Here is a 21057-nt window from a genome sequence, read left to right as displayed (position 1 = left end):
CTGTGGTTCATGGGTTTGAGCCCGGCATCAGACTCTGTACTGACAGCCCAGAGCCCGCTTCAGCTTTTTGTGTCTCCTCTCTCTGCCCCTCCCCCACTTGTGCATGCACAGCCTCTCTCTCCTCAAAAATAAACATTTAAAAAAAAAAAGCCAGATGGTCCACAGCCAGGTTAGGGACAAGAGGCCAGTGCCTGTTCTGGGTAATCGGTACCTGTATTCCCACTTGTTTGAATTATTTAAACTATGACCTCGGATGCCACCACCTACCTACTTTCCAGGGCATCTGTGAGAAATCACGCCAAGTTCTCCACACACTGTGCACTAACGGTAGGTTAGTTCTTAGTGCCGTTAGCAGGCACTCTCACCCTTCACGAGGAAAGTTCTGTAATCTGGTTCTTAAGAAATAGGTAGCTACTTGGGGCGCCTGGGCGGCTCAGTCAGTTAGGAGTCCAATTTCGGCTCAGGTCACGATCTCGCAGTTTGTGAGTTCGAGCCCCAAGCACGGCGCCTGAGACTGCTTCAAATTCCGTGTCTCCCTCTCTCTGCCCCTCCCCCCGTTCACACTCTCTCTTAAAAATACACAGACATTAAAAAAACAAATCAGGCCGCTACAAAGCTCCCCGTGCCCGCCCACCCTCACTGAGTCCAGTCTTTCCCAGCTAGGCTAGCAGTCAATCATCATGGTAGAGGCAGGGTGAATAGTCAAAACTGAGGAGAGGCCTCTTCCTGTTCTTCCGAAGACTTCTCCCCTGCAAGGGGAGGTACTGTAGGCTCACAAAATACCCTGCTTCGACAGATCTAGTCCCCTTTGAAGAAGCCATCACTCACAAAGGAGGCAGGACAGGTAAGGGTTCAATGTTCAGTTTCCTTTAATGACCCCCATCTCCCTGAAGGGCAGGTGCAGGCAGCTAGGTGACAGCAAGAGATGTTCACTTGAAGATCTTGCCCTGATTGAAGGCTTTGCCCACATGCTGGAAGGCCCCCTCCCAGGAAAAGTACTCTCGAACCAGCGTCTGGGCCTCCTCGCTGTCAGGGTCCAGTTTCCGCCATGTATAGGACTCGTAGTCCACCTGCCAGTCTGGGCTCAGCTGGGGAGAAAAGGCCAGGTTAAGCAGCATGTGGCCAGGTTATCAGATACTGTCCCACACCTGTTACTTCCAGCTCAGACACATGTCATCAGCTCCTAAAACGCCTGTGACCGCGACGGCTCCTTCCTGTACATATCCCTTGAGCTCTCCTGAATGCCTACAAGGCACAGGAACCGAAGTGTGTTTCCCATACCCCTGCCCCACCCTCAGGAGAAAGACTCCTCCCCTACACCTTTCCTCACCGGGAAGGCAAGCTCCTGGCCTCGGAAGACCCAGACTCCAGAAATGGAGCTGCTATTGTTGGTTCCGAAGAGAATGACACTGGCAAAGGCGTTCTTCCTCAGCTTGTCCAACCGCTGGAACATTCCTGAAGGGGCGAGGGAGAACATGCTGCCTTTAGGATCACATCAGCCACTACCTTGCGCTCCCCTTTCCCCTTCTGACTCCCCCCTCCGCTCACCGGTAATGAGGTTGCAGCTCATGAAGGTCTGGGTGAGCTCTTCGGGGAAGCGGTACTCCGCGTACCACAGGGACCAGCCATCCTTATCGAAGTGCTCCCAGAAATACGGTAGCGCCACGGACAGGGTGTCCTCATTGGAGTATTTGCGCTTAAACTCATCCAACACAAAGGTACTGAACGGAGGGAAAAAGTAAGGTCAATGTGGAGGAGGTTCTCCTGAGGTAACAAAGAGTGATGGGGCTGAAAGAAAATAAGGCCAATTTTCACTTAAAACATACTGGTTTAAAAGATCACTGGACTGACAGATGGGCACAACCTTATGAGGGAAGAGAGCTAAGGGGGTGTGAAGAAGGGTCTAGGGCGCGCCTTTGCTTCCTACCTACAGCCTAAGTCAGCTAGGAGGCTAGGACTGAGGAGGGGGGAGACCTGTGGGGGGTGCAGGAAGGAGACCTGCCCCTAGGGAGGCACAGACAACTGCTGCCCCCTGGTGGAGACCTAGAATAAACGCTCCCTTTCCTTCCTGGCAGGCCCCCGGGGGGTTGGGGGGGGGAGGGTGCTTTCCCATTGAGTCACACTTGAAAACTGACTCACCCAAGTCTCGTACCTACCGCAGGCCTCTTTAGGTTACATACATTACAATGTGACAGCAATGTAAGCAGTGAACACCTTCAAAGGGACTCCACCCCAGACCTTAACACCATGGCCTTTATAGTCACTACTCTGCCCAGGAGCAAGCCCGGATGCTGAAAAGCCCTTAGGTTCAGATGATCTCTGAAGCGCTAGGGCTCAGATCAGGCACACTGAGCAGGCGGGGCTCTGCCGCTACAGAGAGGCCCTTCCCCTCACGGTAGCAGTTCTATTTCTTTTCTTTGCAGTTAGAAAACCGCGAGCTGAAGACAATCACCCACAAAGCCAGCACACAAGACAACTAATTAATATTTTTATACACTTCCCACTGGTGACTTTCCTAAGATGACGCATCTAGCATTGTGCCTTCTACGATCTGTTCATGTGATACTATGTCACCCTACTGAGAATCTTTTCACAAATGTTTTAATGGCTGGGCGCCTGGGTGGCTCAGCTGGTTAAGCGTCGGACTCTTGGTTTCAACTGGGTCATTTGATCTCACAGTTTGCGGGTTCGAGCCCCGCATTTGATCCTCGCTATCAGCATAGAGCCTGCTTGGGCTGGTCTCCCCCTCTCTCTGCCCCTCCTCCCACTGGATCACTCTCTCAAAGAAAGAAACAAAAAAGTTATTAAAAAAAAAAACAACAAAAACACCTTACTAAATGTTTAATTGGCTCAACTACTCATCAGCAAAAATAATACTAACAAACCCTAGAGTTAGACACCATCCCTTTCCCTCTCTCTCCAGATCCGGTTAAGTGGTGCGTTCTGCCCACTGCTTCCACAGAGCAAAGCAGAGGCTGGACTTTACCCCTGGGTCCCATGTTCCTTCCCCAATACACATCAGAGACCTCCCCAGAGGACCTTCCCCCTCAACCACCCAAAAAAGAGACTGGAGATTTTTTTTTCTTTACACCCTCCTGAACTGTTGAAACTTTGTAATTTGTGACCCTGTTGCATCCACTTTCCCCCAAAATGACCACAGGCTCTGAGCAGCTCCTGGAACAAGTTTAGCTGGAAGGCCCTAAGAGGACTAGAACTAACTCTGGACAAACAGTACTATTCATCTTTGAAGACGTTACCTTTGTGACCTTAAAAATCGAGGGTAGGGACGCCTGGGTGGCTCAGTCAGTTAACCGTCTGACTTGATTTCAGCTCAGGTCATGATCTCACCGTTCGGGATATCGAGCCCTGCGGCTCTACAGGGCTGCTTGGGATTCTCTCTCCACATCTCTGCCCCTACCCCGCTCAAGCTCATGTTCACATGCCCACACACATACATGTTCCCGCTCTCTCTCAAAATAAACAAACAAACAAACAAAAAATCCAGGGGAAAATCCTCTCGGCAACCCAGTAGAGCGTCACGGCAATATAACAAACTGGTATTAACCAACATTCGCAAAAGGATAAAAGAAATGCAAAGTTTATTAAAGATTTTCAGTTTATTGGGGATTCATTTTCTGCCCGGAGTATATCAACCTAATGTATGTAAAAATCTCTAGCTAATAATTAACAATGTCTATGTTACAACAGTATATATAATTTGGGTTAGTTATCACAGCTTATTTACACACACCAAAAAGCCTGTTCACTCTTGACCTGCCCCTGTGCTAAATTCAAGGTAAATCACTTCGGTTCGAAAAGAAATAACATCTGTAAAGAACAGCTGCATCTGACGCCTTCCCTGGTCTTGTATGAACTGCTAAGCCTGAGCTACACTTCAAGTTGCTCCCCAAATGGGCAAACGCCAGCTCCTAACCGTGACCATCCAGCACTAGGACGCTCGTCACTTACAAGTCTCCATGCTCCTATCATACCGCCAGCAGCGTGCACCTTCATGCTGGGTTATCCCATAAAAAACCATTACAGGGCGCCTGGGTGGTCCAGTCAGTTAAGTGTCCGACTCTTGATTTCAGCTCAGGTCATATCCCAGTTTGTGGGTTTGAGCCCCATAGTGGGCTCAGCGCTGCCAGCATGGGCGGCTTGGGATAGAATCTCTCTCTCCCTGTCTCTGTCCCTCCCCCACTAGCGCTCCCTCCCTCTCTAAAAATAAATAAAGATGAAAACAAAAGAGAAAAAAAAGGAGAGAAAAAGAAAAAAAAATTACAAAATAAGGGAGGTGGAACCATGTTTAACACTAACAGAACTAGTGAAAGGCTGGACGGCTTCGGGAAAGGCAGAGTGAGCAGAGTGAAGAGCAGGGAGAAATGAGAACTACTACATGTGAAGTGGCTACAAACAGGACAGGGCTGGTCTCATAATGCTTGCAATTGTTTTTTTGTTTTTTTTTTTGAGAGAGAGAAAGCGCACATGCGCACGAACACGCACGTGCACAAGGGCAGGGAGCAGAGAAAGAATCCCAAGCAGATTCCATGCTCAGCGAGGAACCCAACATGGGGCTCGATCCCACGATCCTGGGATCATGGACCTGAGCTGAAATCAAGAGTCAGATGCTCAGCCAACTGAGGCCACCCAGGTGCCCCATAATGCCTGTGATACTAATTTTTTTTTTTTTTTTAATTTATTTGAGAAAGAACGAGAAAGAGAGAGAGACAGCATGAGCAGGGGAGAGTCAGAGCGAGAGGGAGACAGAATCTGAAGCAGGCTCCAGGCTCTCTAGGTCCTCAGTCACTGCCCTAGGTCTCATTAGAATCGCAGGCATTGGGGCGCCCAGGTGGCTCAGTGGGGTAAGTGTCGACTTTGACTCAGGTCATAATCTATCAGTTTGTGAGTTCGGGCCCTGCACTGGACTCTGCGCTGACAGCTCAGAGCCTGGAGCCTGCTTTGGATTCAGTGTCTCCCTCCCCCCTCCCCTGCTCCCCCTCAAAAGTAAACATTCAAAAATATTCATAAAACTCACCCAATTCTTAAGAATAAACTCAGGAAGTTGCTTTACTTACAAACAAAACATTCTTGACTTTTGCATGGACAACCTAAAACTCTAGGCCCTTGCTGTGTAAGAGGAACACGCACAGGGACACACTGGCCTTCCTGGGTCCCGGGCCCCTGACCCTCTAGTACCCTTACCTCTTGGGCAAGTGAGCAAAGGGGTCCTTGGCCTTCGGCTCTGCAGCAAGCGCCTGCTCACACTCATCCATCTCCTCCTCAGGAGCAGGGGCGGCAGCCTTTTTCTCCTCTTTCCGCTCAGCCTGGGGCTTCTGCTTTTCTTCCCGAGAACCCTTCTCCTTCCTGGGGGTGTCCTTTTTAGGCTGGCTCTCTGCAAACTTTTTAGCTAGTACAGAGGAAGGGAGAGAATTCAACATCCTGCCTCTTTCCATGAGCCTCTAAAGCCAGGTGGTAAATAGGTGATGGAGGAAAACTGCTGGGCAGGACCACAAAGGGGTCTAGGCCCCGCCTTGCCATCAGTTCCCTGTATGTCCTGAAGAACACAACCCTCAGCAACAAGTATGCACCATCGTTTCTAGACGTTAACGCTAACGAGTGAGGGTATGTTTGCGTGCAAAACAAGCTGCCTGAAATATCAGTCACTACGCGGGACACCCTACATTCTGCGGGCCCACATAACCCAAAAGTCTGACGGGAAATCAAGGGATTGAGACTGAGCAAACCAGCCTCTGCGCCAGGTCACACAGCTCCTCCACCTCCTCTGACTTACCATCAAACTGGGCCATCTTCTCACAGAGTTTCACCTCCCCCAAGACGGCTCGGAACTGCGGCTGGTTAATGCAGGTGAGGAACCAGCGGTTGGTGTTGGGGAAGGCCTGGCGGAAAGAAGGCTCCAGGACCTGTCAGAACAGAAGGGTGGAGACCAAGTCAGTGGAGAGAAACCATGACCTTGACACGGAGACAGAACAGAGTAAGCAGTCAGTTCTATGGCGCTGGTTCAACAAGACTTGGGTTCAAATCCTACGCTGTTAATTAGCTACGTGCACTTGGGCCAGGTCCCATTTCCCCTCACCCGTACGCAGGGCAAGACTACCATGATGCCCGCAAGGCCCCTGGCACCATGTCTGACACAAATTAGGTGCTTTTTCTCTTGACAATTACCACACTACTGTTCTGGACCACTATCAGTCCAAGAGCTGCTGCTCGGGACCCAGAAAGAAAGGTCCTAAAGAGTTCCAAGCCAGAGACCCTTGTTTCTTTCTAGACCAAAGCTCTACCTTCCTCTCAACCTCCCAGATGGCAGCTCCCTAGAATCCCATCTTACCCCAGGGACTACTTCCCGTTTACCTTCCTCTTTTCCACAGTTCAGCACAATTTAATGAGTGCTCGATCCCATCCTTCACTTACTATAAAACTACTTGGTACAAATGTTTATATGGCACCTTACTCCTTTTTTAAATTTATTTTGAGGGAGAGAGAGAATCCCAAGAAGGCTCTGCACTGTCAGTGAGGAGCCCAATGCAGGGCTCTTACCAACCGAGAGATCATGAACTAAGCAGAAACCAAGAGTCAGACACTTAGCCATCTGAGCCATCCAGGCAACCCGGCACCTTACTCCTCTCACAAAGCCAATTCACACCAACATATTCCAATCTTTTAAATGTCATGTGTCAATAAAATAGAAGGGAGGGAGGGAGGAAGGGAGGAAAGTAAGTAGGTAGGTGGGGGGGAGGGTGTGCACATCGGGCTCTGTGCTGACAGCTCAGAACTTGGAGCCTGCTTCGGATCCTGTGTCTCTGTCTCTCTCTGCTCCTCCCCTGCTCATGCTCTCTCAAAAATAAACATCAAAAAAAATAAAAAATTTTAAAAACAAAAAAGGTGGAGACACGCAGAACTACCTATTACTCCCTTTGCCAAATAAACAAAATTAACAAATATCATGTACATTAACTACACGATATATATTTTTTTTAACCAAACCTCAAAAACTAAAGAATATTCAATAACAAAAGTAAATAAAAATTCAAAAGTAAAAAGTATTTCAACATATCAAACAGTCCTTTAAATTAAACTTAGCTTCATAAACAAACTCATTTACCATCTTTCAGTTTGCTAAGACCAGAGAGAAAATGACCTTGGCACGGAGACAGAGCATAGCAGTCAGTTCTACGGCGCTGGTTCGGCAGGTCTTGGGTTCAAATCCTACACCATTTATTAGCTATGCGCCCTTGGGCCAGGTCCCATTTCCCCTCACCCGTACGCAGGGCAAGACTACAATGATGCCCGCAAGGACCCTGGCACCATGTCTGACACAAATTAGGTGCTTTTTCTCTTGACAACTACCACACTACTGTTCTGGACCAGTACTGGTCCAAGAGCTGCTGCTCACGACCCACCAGCATGTCATCTTCTTTGACCCAAAAACCTCAAGAGTAATTATTGCTACCCTAGTTTTAGAGCTTCCAGAGAAAAAAGAACTAAATGAATTCTCCAGCCCTCTCACACTCACCTCTACCTACAACTTGTAACTAATGAAGCCAAGAACCGAACCTAGTTCAGCCTCCACAAGATCTTTGTAATGAAGGTCCCAGCTCTACCTGTCCTTACAGCTAAGCACAGCTGCCTTTCCCAAGAAACACATGGAAACCAAACTAAACACTTTAGCTGCCCCAGAGAAATCGGGACAACAGAACATTACCAAACTCCTCAGGAGGAGAAAACGCGGCCTGGCCCTCAAATCTGGGATTCCTCGAGTCGAGCTGTTACCTGAGAGGACTCATCAGACTCATCACTTCATTTCTAACCCCACCCACCCACCCACCACCCTCTGCGGACCCGAACCCAGATTCTTTATAAACGTCACCTGTTTATACAGCCACAACAGGGTGCAGACAACTGTGATGTCGGCCAGTGTCACGCGTTCGCCCACCAGGAAAGTCCTGGTCTTCAGGTGAGCATCGAGTAGCCCCAGAATTCGCCTCACCTCCTCCTTTGCATTCTCTGTGGCCTATTTATTTCAAATGATCAAACTTAATAGCGGGCGCCCACCCCTTTCCCCGCTCCCCACCCCCCGACAATAGAACTAAGGTAGCGATTTCACTTTCTAAGTTCTGGCTCATCCCCAATGTATCAGACACTGAAGCTCTCAATGTCAAATTTCTTCATGGTGCAGCCTGGCTTAATTTCCCGCTATACTGACCACAGTACTGTATTTTTGGGTTTTAGAAGGAACCTCAGCGGTCACCCGGTTTAACCGCCTTCCTGCCATCTGGCAGAGCTTTTCTACAGCAGAAATCTCTCCCCGGACCACTCACAACAGGCCCCACCTCCACTGGGTCTATGTGACAACACAACCTGGATACCACTGACAGCCCAGCGCTCCAAACTCACACCCCAAAGGTTAGGTCTTTCATTATCCGTATGTTCTTAGCATCTGTTTTCCTCCGTCTATTTTATTCCTTACTCCCCGACACTCAGGAGCTGATGCCCTCCCTGCCCCTGGCCTCCCCCCAAGTTCCAAGGCTTACCTGCTTGTTGTGGTGCATGATGCCCAAGGTGGGGAACACCCAGGTACTGGCTGGGGGCACTATGTCGCTATCGGCAAAGCTCACCCACTGCACCACCTGGGCTGCAGCCTCAGGAGTACTTCCCCGCAGCTCCTCATTGCTGACTGCAGAGGCAGAGCACAAAGGTCAGAACTTTGGGGTCCTGCCAACACCAACCAAGGTTCCTGAAAATTCCTCTCCAGCTCACCCTCATCCTCCCCTACCTCCTTCATTCCAGATCTTCCCATCCCCACACCCACTGCAAATTACCATAGTAGGCAATGGCATTGCTCTCGAACACACAGAATCCATCGTCCCCCTCAAATGCTGGAACCTGGACAAAACGGTCAAAGGAGAAGTAACGTTAAAAAGATAGTAATAATAATGCGTAAAATACACAGTAATTTTTCACTAGCCAATCCCAGGAACTGAAGTTGTTTTGGATAAAAGTTCTTCTAGAAGGCTGATGACCCTTACTAACCAACTATCGGTACACGCTATTGGTATAGTCTGGAACTCCGGAACCAAAAATACTTAAGTTAGCTGGTATCCCATACAATCTGAACCCATATGGAAAACCCAAAAGATTTAGATATTATCAAACGTTTATGTAAAATCCCTCAAAGAGGCAAAAGGCCAGAAACCAAATGTCCTAGCTCTGTCTGTATTCTTGAAAGTGGGGTGGTATTCCCCACATTGCATTTATCTTTGCTGTTTAGCATGGTTATTTATGGATCTCTATGAGCCCCTCGGTCAGCTCATGGCAGACACCTGATACACATGCACTAAAAACAGTCAAAACTCATTCTCTCTCCCACAAAGAAACCTGTGAATTTTACAGCAGGTCACGGAGCAGCCTCTGCATTATTTCTAAATACGTGCAAACACACAATCTCAAAATAAGAGAACTTGTAAGTCAATGAAATGTTAAAAAAAAAAAAAGTTATAATATGGAAAGCGCCCTTTTAAAGATGGAGGTTGTCTTCAGGCCTCCTTGGATTCTCAGGTTGTCTTCAGGCCTCCTTGGATTCTCAGGACCTGAGACGGAGACCCCCTCTCCACTGTCCTACTCACCTTGCCGGCAGGAAATTTACGAAGAAATTCAGGGGTGCGGTTGGTTTGGCCAAAGTGGAAGTGGGGTGGTGCGGAGAGCACGCGGACCTGAGCCCCGCTGTACTGAGCAGCGATGAGAGCCTTGAAGGCCCTCCAGTTTTCAGGGTATGTGTACAGGGTCTGTGGGAGAAAGAGGGGTGGGGGATAGGAGGTCAGGGCAGAGAGAGGTGAAGGATATTAACAAGTAGAAGAGTCCCAGTCCTAACGTCACCTCCAGGAATAAATTCCCTGAGTTTTTTCCAACCCATTCAATTCTCTGTTACCCACTCTGGTGAACCCAATTCTCTAGCATCGGTCATGTGTAATCAGAGTCCTCTGAAATATCGGGGACAGAACCACACACTGACTGCTAAATAAAGCTTGTTGACAGGCTTGACCTTCCCTAAGGACAACTCTAGAAGCATTCTCATCCCCTCAAATACATCTTCAAGAAACCCAGAACTACTAGCTCCCGCAGACTCCACCTGCCGACACACAAACACACGCACACACACTCCTCTCCCGGGTCTCATTCATTGATGGCTGGCGAGGACTTGCCTGCTGCACTGCGAGCCGCTCACCCCTTTAAAGCATTATCCCTGCTTCTCACACACCCCTGTCCATTTCCACGTTCCCTTCAGAACAGCCAGGCGAGACCGAATGGCATCTTCTCCTCCCAAAACAGCCCGGTGAACCCAAACGCCCGTTCCTTCTTGTCACGCATACCGTCCCCCCGGTCCTGTCCCGCAGTGAGTTCCTTGGCAGGAGCTTCTCCTTCTCTTAACCTGGTCGGCACGGTCCAGCTGGCCCGACTCCACCGCCCGGAGATTCCTCTCATTCCCCAGCCTCCCCTGTGACGAACCCTTGGCCGTGGACAGCCGTACGTACCCACAAAGACTCTAGTCTTTACCCAGTCCCCGCTGCTGCCCCCACAAAACGGTCGCAAAAGTTGTCAACCCGCCCGGATATCCCGTCTCGAGGCGGCAGCGAACCCGAACCCTTTTCTCAGGGCCCTGAGGACCAGGACCCGACCTCTCTTTTCTCCACTACCCCAGACCCTTCCACCTCTTTGGCCTCCGAGAGCCCCAGCCTCAGTTCCCCTCCAGGGTCTGGAAGCCTTGCTCTCCAGCAGTACGATCTCTAGACCCCGCATCAGTTCCCCACGCGGCCCCAGAACTCCTCTGACGCCGGAGGGCCCCACTCGAGCAGAGGATGGCGTCGGATACAGCAAGCTGGATAGCCAGAGCCGGCAACCTTACCCCAGCCGCCATGGTGATTCCGCAGAGAAAGGGGGTGGGGCTCTCGGCGCTGCCGCAAAGTAAGCCGTCCGGGAGAGGAGGGGGGGAAGGGAAGAGCCGTGGAGAAACAGCAGCCGCAAAGCGAAGACGGCATAGAAGGCATACGCACGACAGTTCGGTATCCTGCGGCAGCTGAATCGGGAAAAGAGAGGGGTGGGGCCTGCTGGCCTGAGCAGAAGAGCTTGCGCCTGCGCAGTGGGACTCTCGACTGGCCCGCCCCTCAGGCATGGCCAATCCGAGGCCCGACGTGGAGGTGGAAGGCGCGGAGGGAAAACTGTGAGAATGGGCCGGGCTCCAGGGCCTCTCCTGGGCGGCGACGTGGCACAGCTGCCCGCGCCGCGCCACGCGGGGGGGTCCCAGAGCCGTTCCCCTCCATCTCGGGAACACTGTGCCAAGTCCCTAACATCAAGGTTGTGGGACACTCACTGGAGCGGAAGTAACTCCCGCGCGGATAATCCCATGTGTTCCCACTCTGGTTTTCTAGAGGATGAGTATCCAACGGGAGCCCAGGTCACAAACCCTCTGCAGAAGTGAGGTTTCCTCCCATTAAGCCACCCTGTGGCCCCGGGATGCAGTCACTGCAAGAACGGCTCTGGTGCTGGGCCTGCAGCAGGGGAGGGCCGACACAGCCGATCCCTTGCGCCCAGTACGTACGGGCAGTTCACTCACGATGGGTAACCCTGAACCCGTTTCAAGCCGTCACCACATAAATCTGGGCAGCAAGGTAAACGTGGAGGCAAACCTGGTTCTCCTCACAGCTACTGCCCAAGCCACCCACCCAGCACCCCAGTTTCAGGAACCCTGCTGGCTGGGCTCCGGGAGCAGGAACACGCCCTCCCAGGCACTCGCTGCGAGTTGTGATGGCTGGTGTGATGGAACAGGCGGACACAGTTTTCGGTGGCCAAAGGCACCTCTGAGAGGAGGCAGTAAGGTCTGGGGAGGGCAAGTACTGGGTGGAAGGCGGAGTACTACCGGGTGGAAATTAGGACACTGTAGTGTTTATTAAGTAGCAGCTTTATTGCCCCTTCGGGTCCCTGTCTTCACTTGAGGAGGTTTCGAAGTGCTTGAGGGAGGAAAACCTGTAAGAAATGATGGAGGTCAGGGAACAGGCCTTGAGAATCCTGGAGCGGGGTCACAGTGAGAGTCTGGTCAGCCTGGGAGGCGACCGCCACAAAGGTCAGGAGTGGCCCAGCCGCCGGCCTCTGTGCAGCACTGCTGGGTCCTCTCAGCTCCTGGGTCACCTGAGCCTCCACCGCCAGCCACTCTGCCGCACCGGCACCGCCTCCGTCTCGATCCTTGGTTTGCTGCTGCAGGCGCCGCCGGGCACGCCGCCGGCCCTGCCACACTCGGTGCCACAAGGCACAGCGCCAGCTCGCTGAGAGGGACACCCCCTTCCCTGCCTCACTCCGAGCCCCTTCTCCCGCTGCCTCAGGTCCTTTGGGCCCCTGCTCTGCCAGCGCCACGTGGCCTGCCCGCCCCTCCTCTCCAGGGGCTAGGTGCTTCCCCGTCACATGGGGTGGCTCCCCGGGCCGCCCAGGGCTCCCCACGGCCCAGTCCTGCACCGTCTCTCCAACCTCTATGACCATTTCCTCCACCCCGTCTTCGCTGGGGTCTCCCGTACATCCCTGCTGCTCCTCCCGCCCCTCGACCCAGCTGTTTTCCTGTCCGTCTCGCTTCAGTCTTTTGCTTGTCCCTCCCTGGGGAGACTCCTCGGGTCCACCTCCCTCCGACCGCAGTCTCTTGGTTCCCTGTTCTATATGGCATCCCAGTGCTTCCCTTAACACCTGGGCCAGGGCCGCGGTGAGCCGGCTGAAGGGAGCAGGGGGTAAGGGGATGGGCGTTGCGGACAGCAGGGAGCTAGGGGAGCTGGGCTGCAGAAGGGGGAGCAGCCCCCAGTCCCGACCCCGCGAGGAGCGGCGCTGGTACTGCAGGCTCCGGCAGTAATTGGCTGCCGCTCGGCAACAGTTCTGCAGCCTCCCGGCCACCCGGCTGGTCACATTGGCTGCCACATTGTGACTCAGGTCAAAGGGGTCCTGGAGATTCATGGGGCCAAGGCGCAGACCCTCCCAGCGATTAGAGGGCAGGCCCTCTGCCACAGGCAGTGCCTGACCCTCCCGCAGAGACAGCAGTGAGCCACGAAGATCCCAGCAAGAGACGCAGGAGAAGAACTGGGCTAGCAGAGAACCTGGAGGAGGAGGAAAACCAGGCAGAGGGGGTTACTTAGGGGCCAGAACGGAGCCAGGCCTGCACTAGAGGAATTCCCTGAGGACTTCCTGTTCCCTTCCAAGGAGCTCAGAAGAGGGTCAGACCAGGCTCCTCCGGTCTCTCTAGATAAAAGGTCCAGCCTCTCTCCCCGGCCCCCAGCAACACTGTTGCCCAGACGCTGCTCCTTCCCCTCGCTGGCTACCAGTGTGACCTTAAGCAGGCCACTCAACTGCTCCAACGCACAACGCACAGCTTCTTCATCCGTAAAGTGGCAGTCACAATACTAGCTTTCCCACGATGTGGCACGAGAACCGTGCCTGGCAAACAGGACCTGAGCTATGTTATCTACGGCTGTGACTAACATCATTTATTAATCCTTTACCGGGCTCCCCAAACTCACTGAGGGGCTCCTTATTGGTGCTGGGCTCCAGTCGTGTGGCATCCCTGGGGAAACTACAGTCCCAGCCATCAACGTGCACCTGTTCGCCTTCACCTATGAAAGTGTAAAAGGGGAGGGTGAGCCTGGAAGCAGGAAGATTTGGGGAGCCGAGCAGAGACCTCATTCCTGGGGTAGGTTAGCACATCTAAACGGGATAGAGAACAACTGCCGCTAACAAGATGCAGAGGGTGAAGCCAGGCTGCTGTACCTGCTTTCTGGGTGAGCTGGGATACAGTGGGCAACACAGGAGGGTCCCTGGTCTGAAGGAAATAGATCACGAGCAAGGTCAGGGCGTAGTTACTGAGAAGGGGGCCACTCCCTGGGTAAATAATAATTCCAGTTAGATTCAGGATGCCATCTAACACCCTCCCTGGTTCCTGCACCTGCCGCCCCTTCCCTCCCTTTGCCCCAACACCAGCCCCGCCCCAAGTCTCCTGCTTCCCCCTCACCTGACAGCCCTCGGCCCTGAGCCCAGCAGCGGAGGGTATAAACGAGGGGCCGTACTCGCCCATCCAGCTCAGAGCAGAGACTCAGGAAGCGAGAGTTATGCAGGGCCAGCCTGGAACAAAGACCGGGGCGTCAGTGCTTGGGGACACTCGGAACCTTTCATCCCCCTCCCCCAATTCTCATTCCAGGCTTGCAGAACGGGGGCCACTGGAAGAAGGCCAAAAGAGGGTTTCCCAAGTGTTTGCGGACATAGCGGTCATGCAAACCAGTAGACAAAAGTCATCAATGTGTTTGAGGAAAACACTACATCCCATATGCCCCTCCTGGATAGGCCATTCCACAAGACTGCTCAAACAAAGCCTTTCATATGGAAAGAAACAAAGACAGGAAGGGAGGGAGAAAAAGAGGTAAGGAAAGAGAGAAAGAAAGAGAAAGTGGGGGAGAGGGAGAAACCTATTTGCATCTAACTTAGCATTTCCCAACTTACTCCACCCTGACTCTTTCCTAAATCCCCTAAGAACAGTATCCCAAGGAACACACTTTACGTTCATGAAAATGGATGCCAGACAGGTGACAAGTGGCAGAAAGAGGGATGGGACCAAACAAGGATAACCCGGACGCTCAGCAAGGCAGGAGCTTCCCACACAGGGGCTCCCTCCTGACCACCCCAGCCTGCCCTTTCCAAACCGCCCCACCCCCACAACAAAAGTACCGGTTACTGAGGGAGACGTCACCGTGGAGACCTGAAGGCCGATGGCAAAACTTGACCACAGGGCGCCGGGCAGAGGGCACAGTTTGGACTCGATACACTCCAGGGACACAGCCCCGAAGAATGGATCCCACCAACTCCAGCATGGCCACCCCGTCCCTTTTCTCCCCCTCTTTCAGGGCCTCTGCTAGTTCCAGGGCCTTCCCCAGGTCCCCCTCTCCCCGGTCCTCCTGCAGTGGGGAGGCTGGAGGCAGGGACTGGGGAGACGCAAGGGTCTCAGAGGCCAAAGCAGAGTCCGGAGTCTGGGGTGCCAGGGAAGAGGAGGGGGTTTCAAAGTCCAGGGCTTCCTAGTCTTGGGGAGAAGGAGGCTGTGAGTCTGATGGGGAAGCTGGGGTACAGGCCAGGGCTTGAGGATCCAGTGGGGATGCAAGGGCCGAATCCAAAGACGGAGACTCTGGAGCCTTTGGGGCTGGCTGTGGATAGAAATGATCTGAGTGAACAGTCACCTCTCTTGCCGTTCCCCACGTGGGCAACACTCCCCAAGATCTATTACTGCTGACATGCTGGCCCCATTGCAAGGGCTTTATATATATTAACTCCACTCATCCTCACAATCCTGCTCTGAAATTAAAAATAACCTGGGGTGCCTGGGTGGCTTAGTCAGTTAAGGGTCTGACTCTTGATTTCGGCTCAGGTCACAATCCCATGGTTCATGAGATCAAGCCCCGCATCGGGCTCAGTGCTGAGGGTGCAGAGCCTGCTTGGGATTCTCTCCCTCCCTCTCTCTCTGCCCTCCTCTGCTCGTACATTCTCTCTCTCGCAAAAAAACCAAACTTAAAAATAAATCAACTTAATTACATTAAAAATAATCTTTTGGGGCGTCTGGGTGGCTCAGTCGGTTAAGCGTCCAACTTCAGCTCAGGTCATGATCTCACTGCTGATGGGTTCAAGCCATAGGACTTGGAATAGGACTATTCCGGTCATCACATATGCAACCTGCTCTCAAATGATTCTGAAAATACAAAGTGTGTGTGCGTGTGTGCGTGCGTAGGGAGAAAGAAAAGAAGAATGATGAATTTATTTTTAAAAATGCCCTTTATGTGGGGTATCTGGATGGCTCAGTGGGTTAAACGTCCAACTTCGGCTCAGTACATCATCTCATGGTCTGTGGGTTCGAGCCCTATGTCGGGTTCTGTGCTCATAGCTCGGAGCCTGGAGCCTGCTTTGGATTCTGTCTCTCTCTCTCTCTCTCTCTGCCCCTCCACCGCCTCTGCTCTCTCTCTCAAAAACGAATAAATAGACTTTAAAAAAGCTAGTTTAAAATAACCCTTTTTGTGAAGTAGGGAGTAGATGAAAACTCTGTACTTTCTGCTCAGTTTTCCTGTAAACCTAAAACTGCTCTAAAAAACAAAGCCTTTTACAAAAATACTAACAACCTTTCCTATTCCAAAAGCAGAAACTATATATTATAAAATATAGACAAGCAAAGACATAACCCCCAAATCACTCTATTGTACGCTTTTTTATATATTTTTTTCCCAAAATGAGGCATTACATACACCGCTTTGAAATCTGAGTCCCATTATAAATGCCACGTATCCCTCTGTCAATTCACATTCACTCTATCTAATACCCATCCACATTCACATTCTCTGATGACAATACCCTTTTAGGTAGGTTCTATTATCCCCATTTTACAGGTGAGGAACTAAGCCTGAGAGAGATGACCGTCCCCACTGACTCTTCCTAGCTGCCTCCCTGCTCACTCACCTGGGACTCTTCCAAGTCACCCAAATCCAGGAAGAGGTCAAGATCACAGCCATGGACATCAAAACTGTTTATGGAAGACCCAAAAGGGTGGACCACACAGCCTGGGCACCACGCAGAAAATAAAAGTGGGGCGACATTAGAGAAGAGCATGGGGTGGAAGAGCGCTGGGGCACAAAGAGGGAAGAGCAGCCGGATAAATGGCTTTAGCTGCGGGGGAGCCGGGGACGCGGACTCGGCAGATGGAAGGACAGGGAGACACGGAAAGGGAGCGGACTCACCGGGGAAGAACTCTGTGAAGACCTCCTGCATCAGGGCCACGACGAGGCTCCGAAGCTGCCGCTCGGCCTCAGACAACTCCATCAGCCCCACGAGCTTCACCATTTGTGTCCCGACGTCTGGGGCCTCGGCTAGTGCTTTGGCCAGCTGGTGACTGTCAGGGGCCACCCCTTTGGGGGATCTGGAGGCAGGGCTCTGGAACTCTTTCTGCTCCCGTGGCCGGACCCGCAGGCGATGTCCTCCCAGGCTGTGCTGGGGCTGTGCCAAGACAGCTTCCCGGGTCTCTAGGTCCCCCATCTCCACGATAGCAAAAACTCCCTGGCAGATCACAAGAGGGGCACTGATCACGATTTTGGAACCAAGAATCCAAACACATGGTTTGACAGTGGGTGAAATTCTTTGAAATTGGGACCACCCTCTAAATTGGGAATATTTGCTTAATGTTTCTGAACAGGGAACATACTTAGATAAACAATTCTTGGGGTGCCTGGGTGGCCTAGTCGGTTAAGTGTCCAACTACCACTCAGGTCATGATCTCACGGTTTCATGGGTTTGAGCCCCAAGCTGGGCTCAGCACTCACAGTGCAAAGCCTGCTTGGGATTCTCGGTCTCCCTCTCTTTCTGCTCCTCCCCCACTCACACTATCTCTGTCTCTCTCTAAATAAATAAATAAACTTTAAGAAAAAGGCGAAGGGAATGGAATGGACACTCCAGAAATTAAACCCATACCTCGATGGTCAACTGATTGCTAACACAGTTGTCAAAACTATTCAATGAGGAAAGATTAGTCTTCTTGACACATGGTGCTGGGACAACTGGACAGCCAAATGCAAAAGAATGATGTTGGACCCCCTACCTCACACCACATCCACAAATTAAAATGAATGGAGTGGGGCGCCTGGGTGGCCCAGTCAGTTAAGCGTCCCACATCGGGCTCTGTGCTGACAGCTAGCTCAGAGCCTGGAGCCTGATTCAGATTCCGTGTCTCCCTCTCTCTCTGATCCTCCCCTGCTCACACTGTCTCTCTCTCTCTCAGAAATAAATAAAACATTAAAAAAATTTTTTTAATTAAAAAAAGATAAATAAATTAATTAATTAGTTAATTAATGGAGCGGTGGGACAGGGGGAACAGCCTCACCAGCACACAGGCCTGAATCACAGACGACGGGTGATATAAACATTCCAGAAGGATGGGTGTAGAGCCTTGTAAATATACTAACACCAGTAAATTGTATACTTTAAAAGTGTCAATTTTATCACTCATCTCACTTCCACCCTATGCCAAACACAGCAAGAAAACAGTGAAACAAGCAGAAAGACAGCCACTTGGGCCGTCCCAGGCCCATCTTCCAACTCCGAGGAGTCACATGACTCACCAGTTCAACACCAAGTTTGGAACCAAAGCCCCAGCTAGGAATTAGGTGTCTCCTTCCCTGGCCTTGTCTTTGCACACATATTTTTGTCAAGAACCCCACTGAAGGCATCATGGAGGACAGATTCAGAAGGCTGTGTCCTGGCCATTTTTCTCTTCTCAATACAGTCACCCCCAGCAGGTGCTACCACTTGCTGAAACCTTATTATAAACCAAGCAGTTCATGGGGCGCCTGGGTGACTCAGTCGGTTGGGCATCCGACTTCAGCTCAGGTCATGATCTCACGGTTTGTGGGTTTGAGCCTTGCGTCAGGATCTGTGCTGACAGCTAGCTCAGAGCCTGGAGCCTGTTTCAGATTCTGTGTGTCTCTCTCTCTCAGAAGTAAATAAAACATTAAAAAAAAAAAAAAAAAAAAGAAGAAGAAGAAGAAGACTGACTGAATAATTAAATGGACAGTAAGTCCCCCGACAACTCTGGTGAACTGATAAAATCCAAGCAGGGGCCGGCGGGGGGAGGCTCACAGAGCTGGACTGGCCCAAGTACTTTGCTGTCCACCGCCAACAAGCCCACCAAGGATAAGGCACCGGCTGAAACAGGGCTGCTGGTTTCTCTCTTATTTCTTTTTGTGTGTGGCACACCTGACTCATTCTTTACCCCAAGCGCCATTCACTCTACCTTGTCCTTGTCCATGACGACACTGGCCACAGGTCCGAATGCCCCAAAGTACTCAGAAAGCTGTGCAGAATCCACATCCCGGGGAAAGCCACTGACAAACACACTTCGAAGACTCTGGGCCTTTCGGGAAGCTCGTAGTTCTACCAAGTGCCGGTGCTTCCGGCCTCCCAAATGGGCATCTAGGCTGGGCCCTGCAAAGATAAACATGAAACAAAAACAACCAAATCACTCTTCCGTGGACCTATCCCCCGACTTTACTGAAATACATACTTAAATTCTACTAATCCTTCCGAGCCATAGAAAGTGTGATCTTTGAATAAACAAAGTCCTGGCTCTTTTCACCTTTCTTTCTTGTCCATCTGTCTACATAATACATTCTAAGTGGTTCCCCCAGAGAACTGGCTACCACTTAAACCATCTCTAAGTGCTAGAGTAACACCTGCAAATTATAAAGAAATTAACAGGAAACTTATATCCAGGTCATATACAGAAGAACTAAATAAAACAGGATCCTAGACTATTCCCTCATGAATCATCCCTAGGTATGGTATAGAGATTGCAAGTGCAAGATCTGAAGTCACTCTGCCCAAGTTTAATTCTCAGCTCCGGCAAGCTGTGTGAGATCTTGGGCAAGTTACTTAACCTCTCTGTGCATCTACAAAATGAAGGTATTAACAGTACCACATAGGTATTATGCATATAGAGTTCCTGTCAGAGTCTGGTACATGTTAAACATGGGGAAAGTTTAGCTATTATTTTTTTATTATCATTAAATTTGGGGTCAGCTGCTTATCGTCATCAATGTATATGTGGAGCCAGGGAAGATGACCCTGGATTTCTGGCTTGCCCTACGGGACAAACAGAGGTACTGCCATTCACAAAGAACAAGAATGGAAGATCCTGTTTAAGGAAGATCACGATTCCAGTTAAGGGAAGATCACGATTCCAGACTTCATAAGTGGAATCTGAGGTTTCATTGAGCCCGAAGGCGCTTTCATACAAGAATCCCGTCTTACTTTGCGGAACCCACTTTCTAGTCAGGCAAGCCATGCTACTTCACCCATCTCTGCCTTGGCGTAGCTCCTCTGTAGGGCTTCCCTGAGTTAAGTGCTACTTCCTCTGTGATCCCACAGCTGTCTAAACGTATCCATAGAGCACTGAATTGCCTCCATCGCTAGATGGTGAGCTCCTTCATCACTGAATCCCCTCCCCTCACCCCGCCCGAGAGCCCAGCCGAGTAACAGGCACAAGGAGACGCCGGTCGTAGAGGGAATACGATCATGAAACTTTGGATGTAGAGATTTCGGATACTGGGAAGGAGGGGGGAGGTGGGGGGGGGCTTTCCCCACTCTCCAATCCCTTCGTAAAGGCGGAGTGAAAAGGGGGGGGGGGTGAGTGACCCTACCAACCGACTTGACAAAAACTCGGACCCAAAGACGAAAGCTCACAACCACCCCCTCACAAGCCACCGCTTACGGTTGGCTGTAGTAACGTGGCAGAGGCAGCAGCGGAAACCGCCACGAGGCAGCGACTGGACATCCGAATCCACTGCCGCCATCGCGACTCTCCAGTACGGACAACACACAACCACTCCCGCCGCCACCGGAACTCACGCCTACAAATCGCAGCCCGCTTGGAAGCAACTTCCGCCAGTCCACTAGGAAATGACGTAGCAGGGCCAATCGCGCAAGTACACTCCTCCGGAAACTGAGTCCCTAAGCCTAGGGTTCCGTTTCCACCCTGCTTTAAGTCTCCACCCGCTTCAGGAAAAGCCGCCCATCTTTGATACTTATCTGCATGCGGCAAGCCGATTGGTGTGCTCTGAGCCACTTAAGCGTTGATTGGCCCAAAGCGTCATGAATATTCATATAGCGGCCACAAAAGCCGGCGCTGGCGGCGGTTTAAAGCCTGCGTGCCCTGGACTTGCTGACCCGTCGCAGAATGTGGAGTTTGCACGTTATTTCAAGGGGGGCGGTTAGAGACCCGCGGCGCTGCATCCCCTACCCCTTATTTACCTGGCGAATAAAGGCGGAGGATGCGGAAACTTCACGAAGCTCAAGGCTGTCCCTGAACGCCCAAGTTCCTTAGAGCTGTTACTCTCTCCTCCTGCCCTCTGTCCTCCCCCACAAAGTGGGCGTTCTGGGACCACTTCCTCGTCCTGGTTGGGGAGCTCTAGCCCCGCGGGCGCCTTCTGGACTCCACTCAGC

At 51.5% G+C, this 21057-nt stretch overlaps 2 protein-coding genes across 2 annotated transcripts; both read right to left on the bottom strand.

The window, feature by feature from the left end:
* Positions 1-845: 845 nt before the first annotated feature.
* On the bottom strand, positions 846-11023 carry EEF1G (eukaryotic translation elongation factor 1 gamma). The gene is made up of 10 exons (XM_039257689.1): positions 10919-11023; positions 9642-9800; positions 8838-8901; positions 8550-8692; positions 7886-8029; positions 5792-5921; positions 5203-5407; positions 1549-1721; positions 1331-1455; positions 846-1088 (listed from the first exon to the last, which is right to left on the bottom strand). Exons 1-10 carry the CDS (start codon positions 10928-10930, stop codon positions 930-932), a joined length of 1314 nt encoding a protein of 437 aa, XP_039113620.1. The 5' UTR covers positions 10931-11023; the 3' UTR covers positions 846-929.
* A 930-nt stretch (positions 11024-11953) lies between these two features.
* TUT1 (terminal uridylyl transferase 1, U6 snRNA-specific) lies at positions 11954-20453 on the bottom strand. The gene is given in 9 exon segments (XM_039257722.1): positions 11954-13142; positions 13563-13655; positions 13810-13920; positions 14051-14160; positions 14761-15230; positions 16528-16628; positions 16806-17121; positions 18851-19041; positions 20327-20453. Coding segments are annotated over 9 exon segments (2619 nt in total). The 5' UTR covers positions 20409-20453; the 3' UTR covers positions 11954-11997.
* Between the last annotated feature and the right edge of the window lie 604 nt (positions 20454-21057).

This window comes from Hyaena hyaena, unplaced genomic scaffold (assembly GCF_003009895.1).
Source record: "Hyaena hyaena isolate Hyena2069 unplaced genomic scaffold, ASM300989v1 scaffold_632, whole genome shotgun sequence".
Lineage (NCBI taxonomy): Eukaryota > Metazoa > Chordata > Mammalia > Carnivora > Hyaenidae > Hyaena > Hyaena hyaena.
This window is presented reverse-complemented; position numbering and strand designations above follow the sequence as displayed.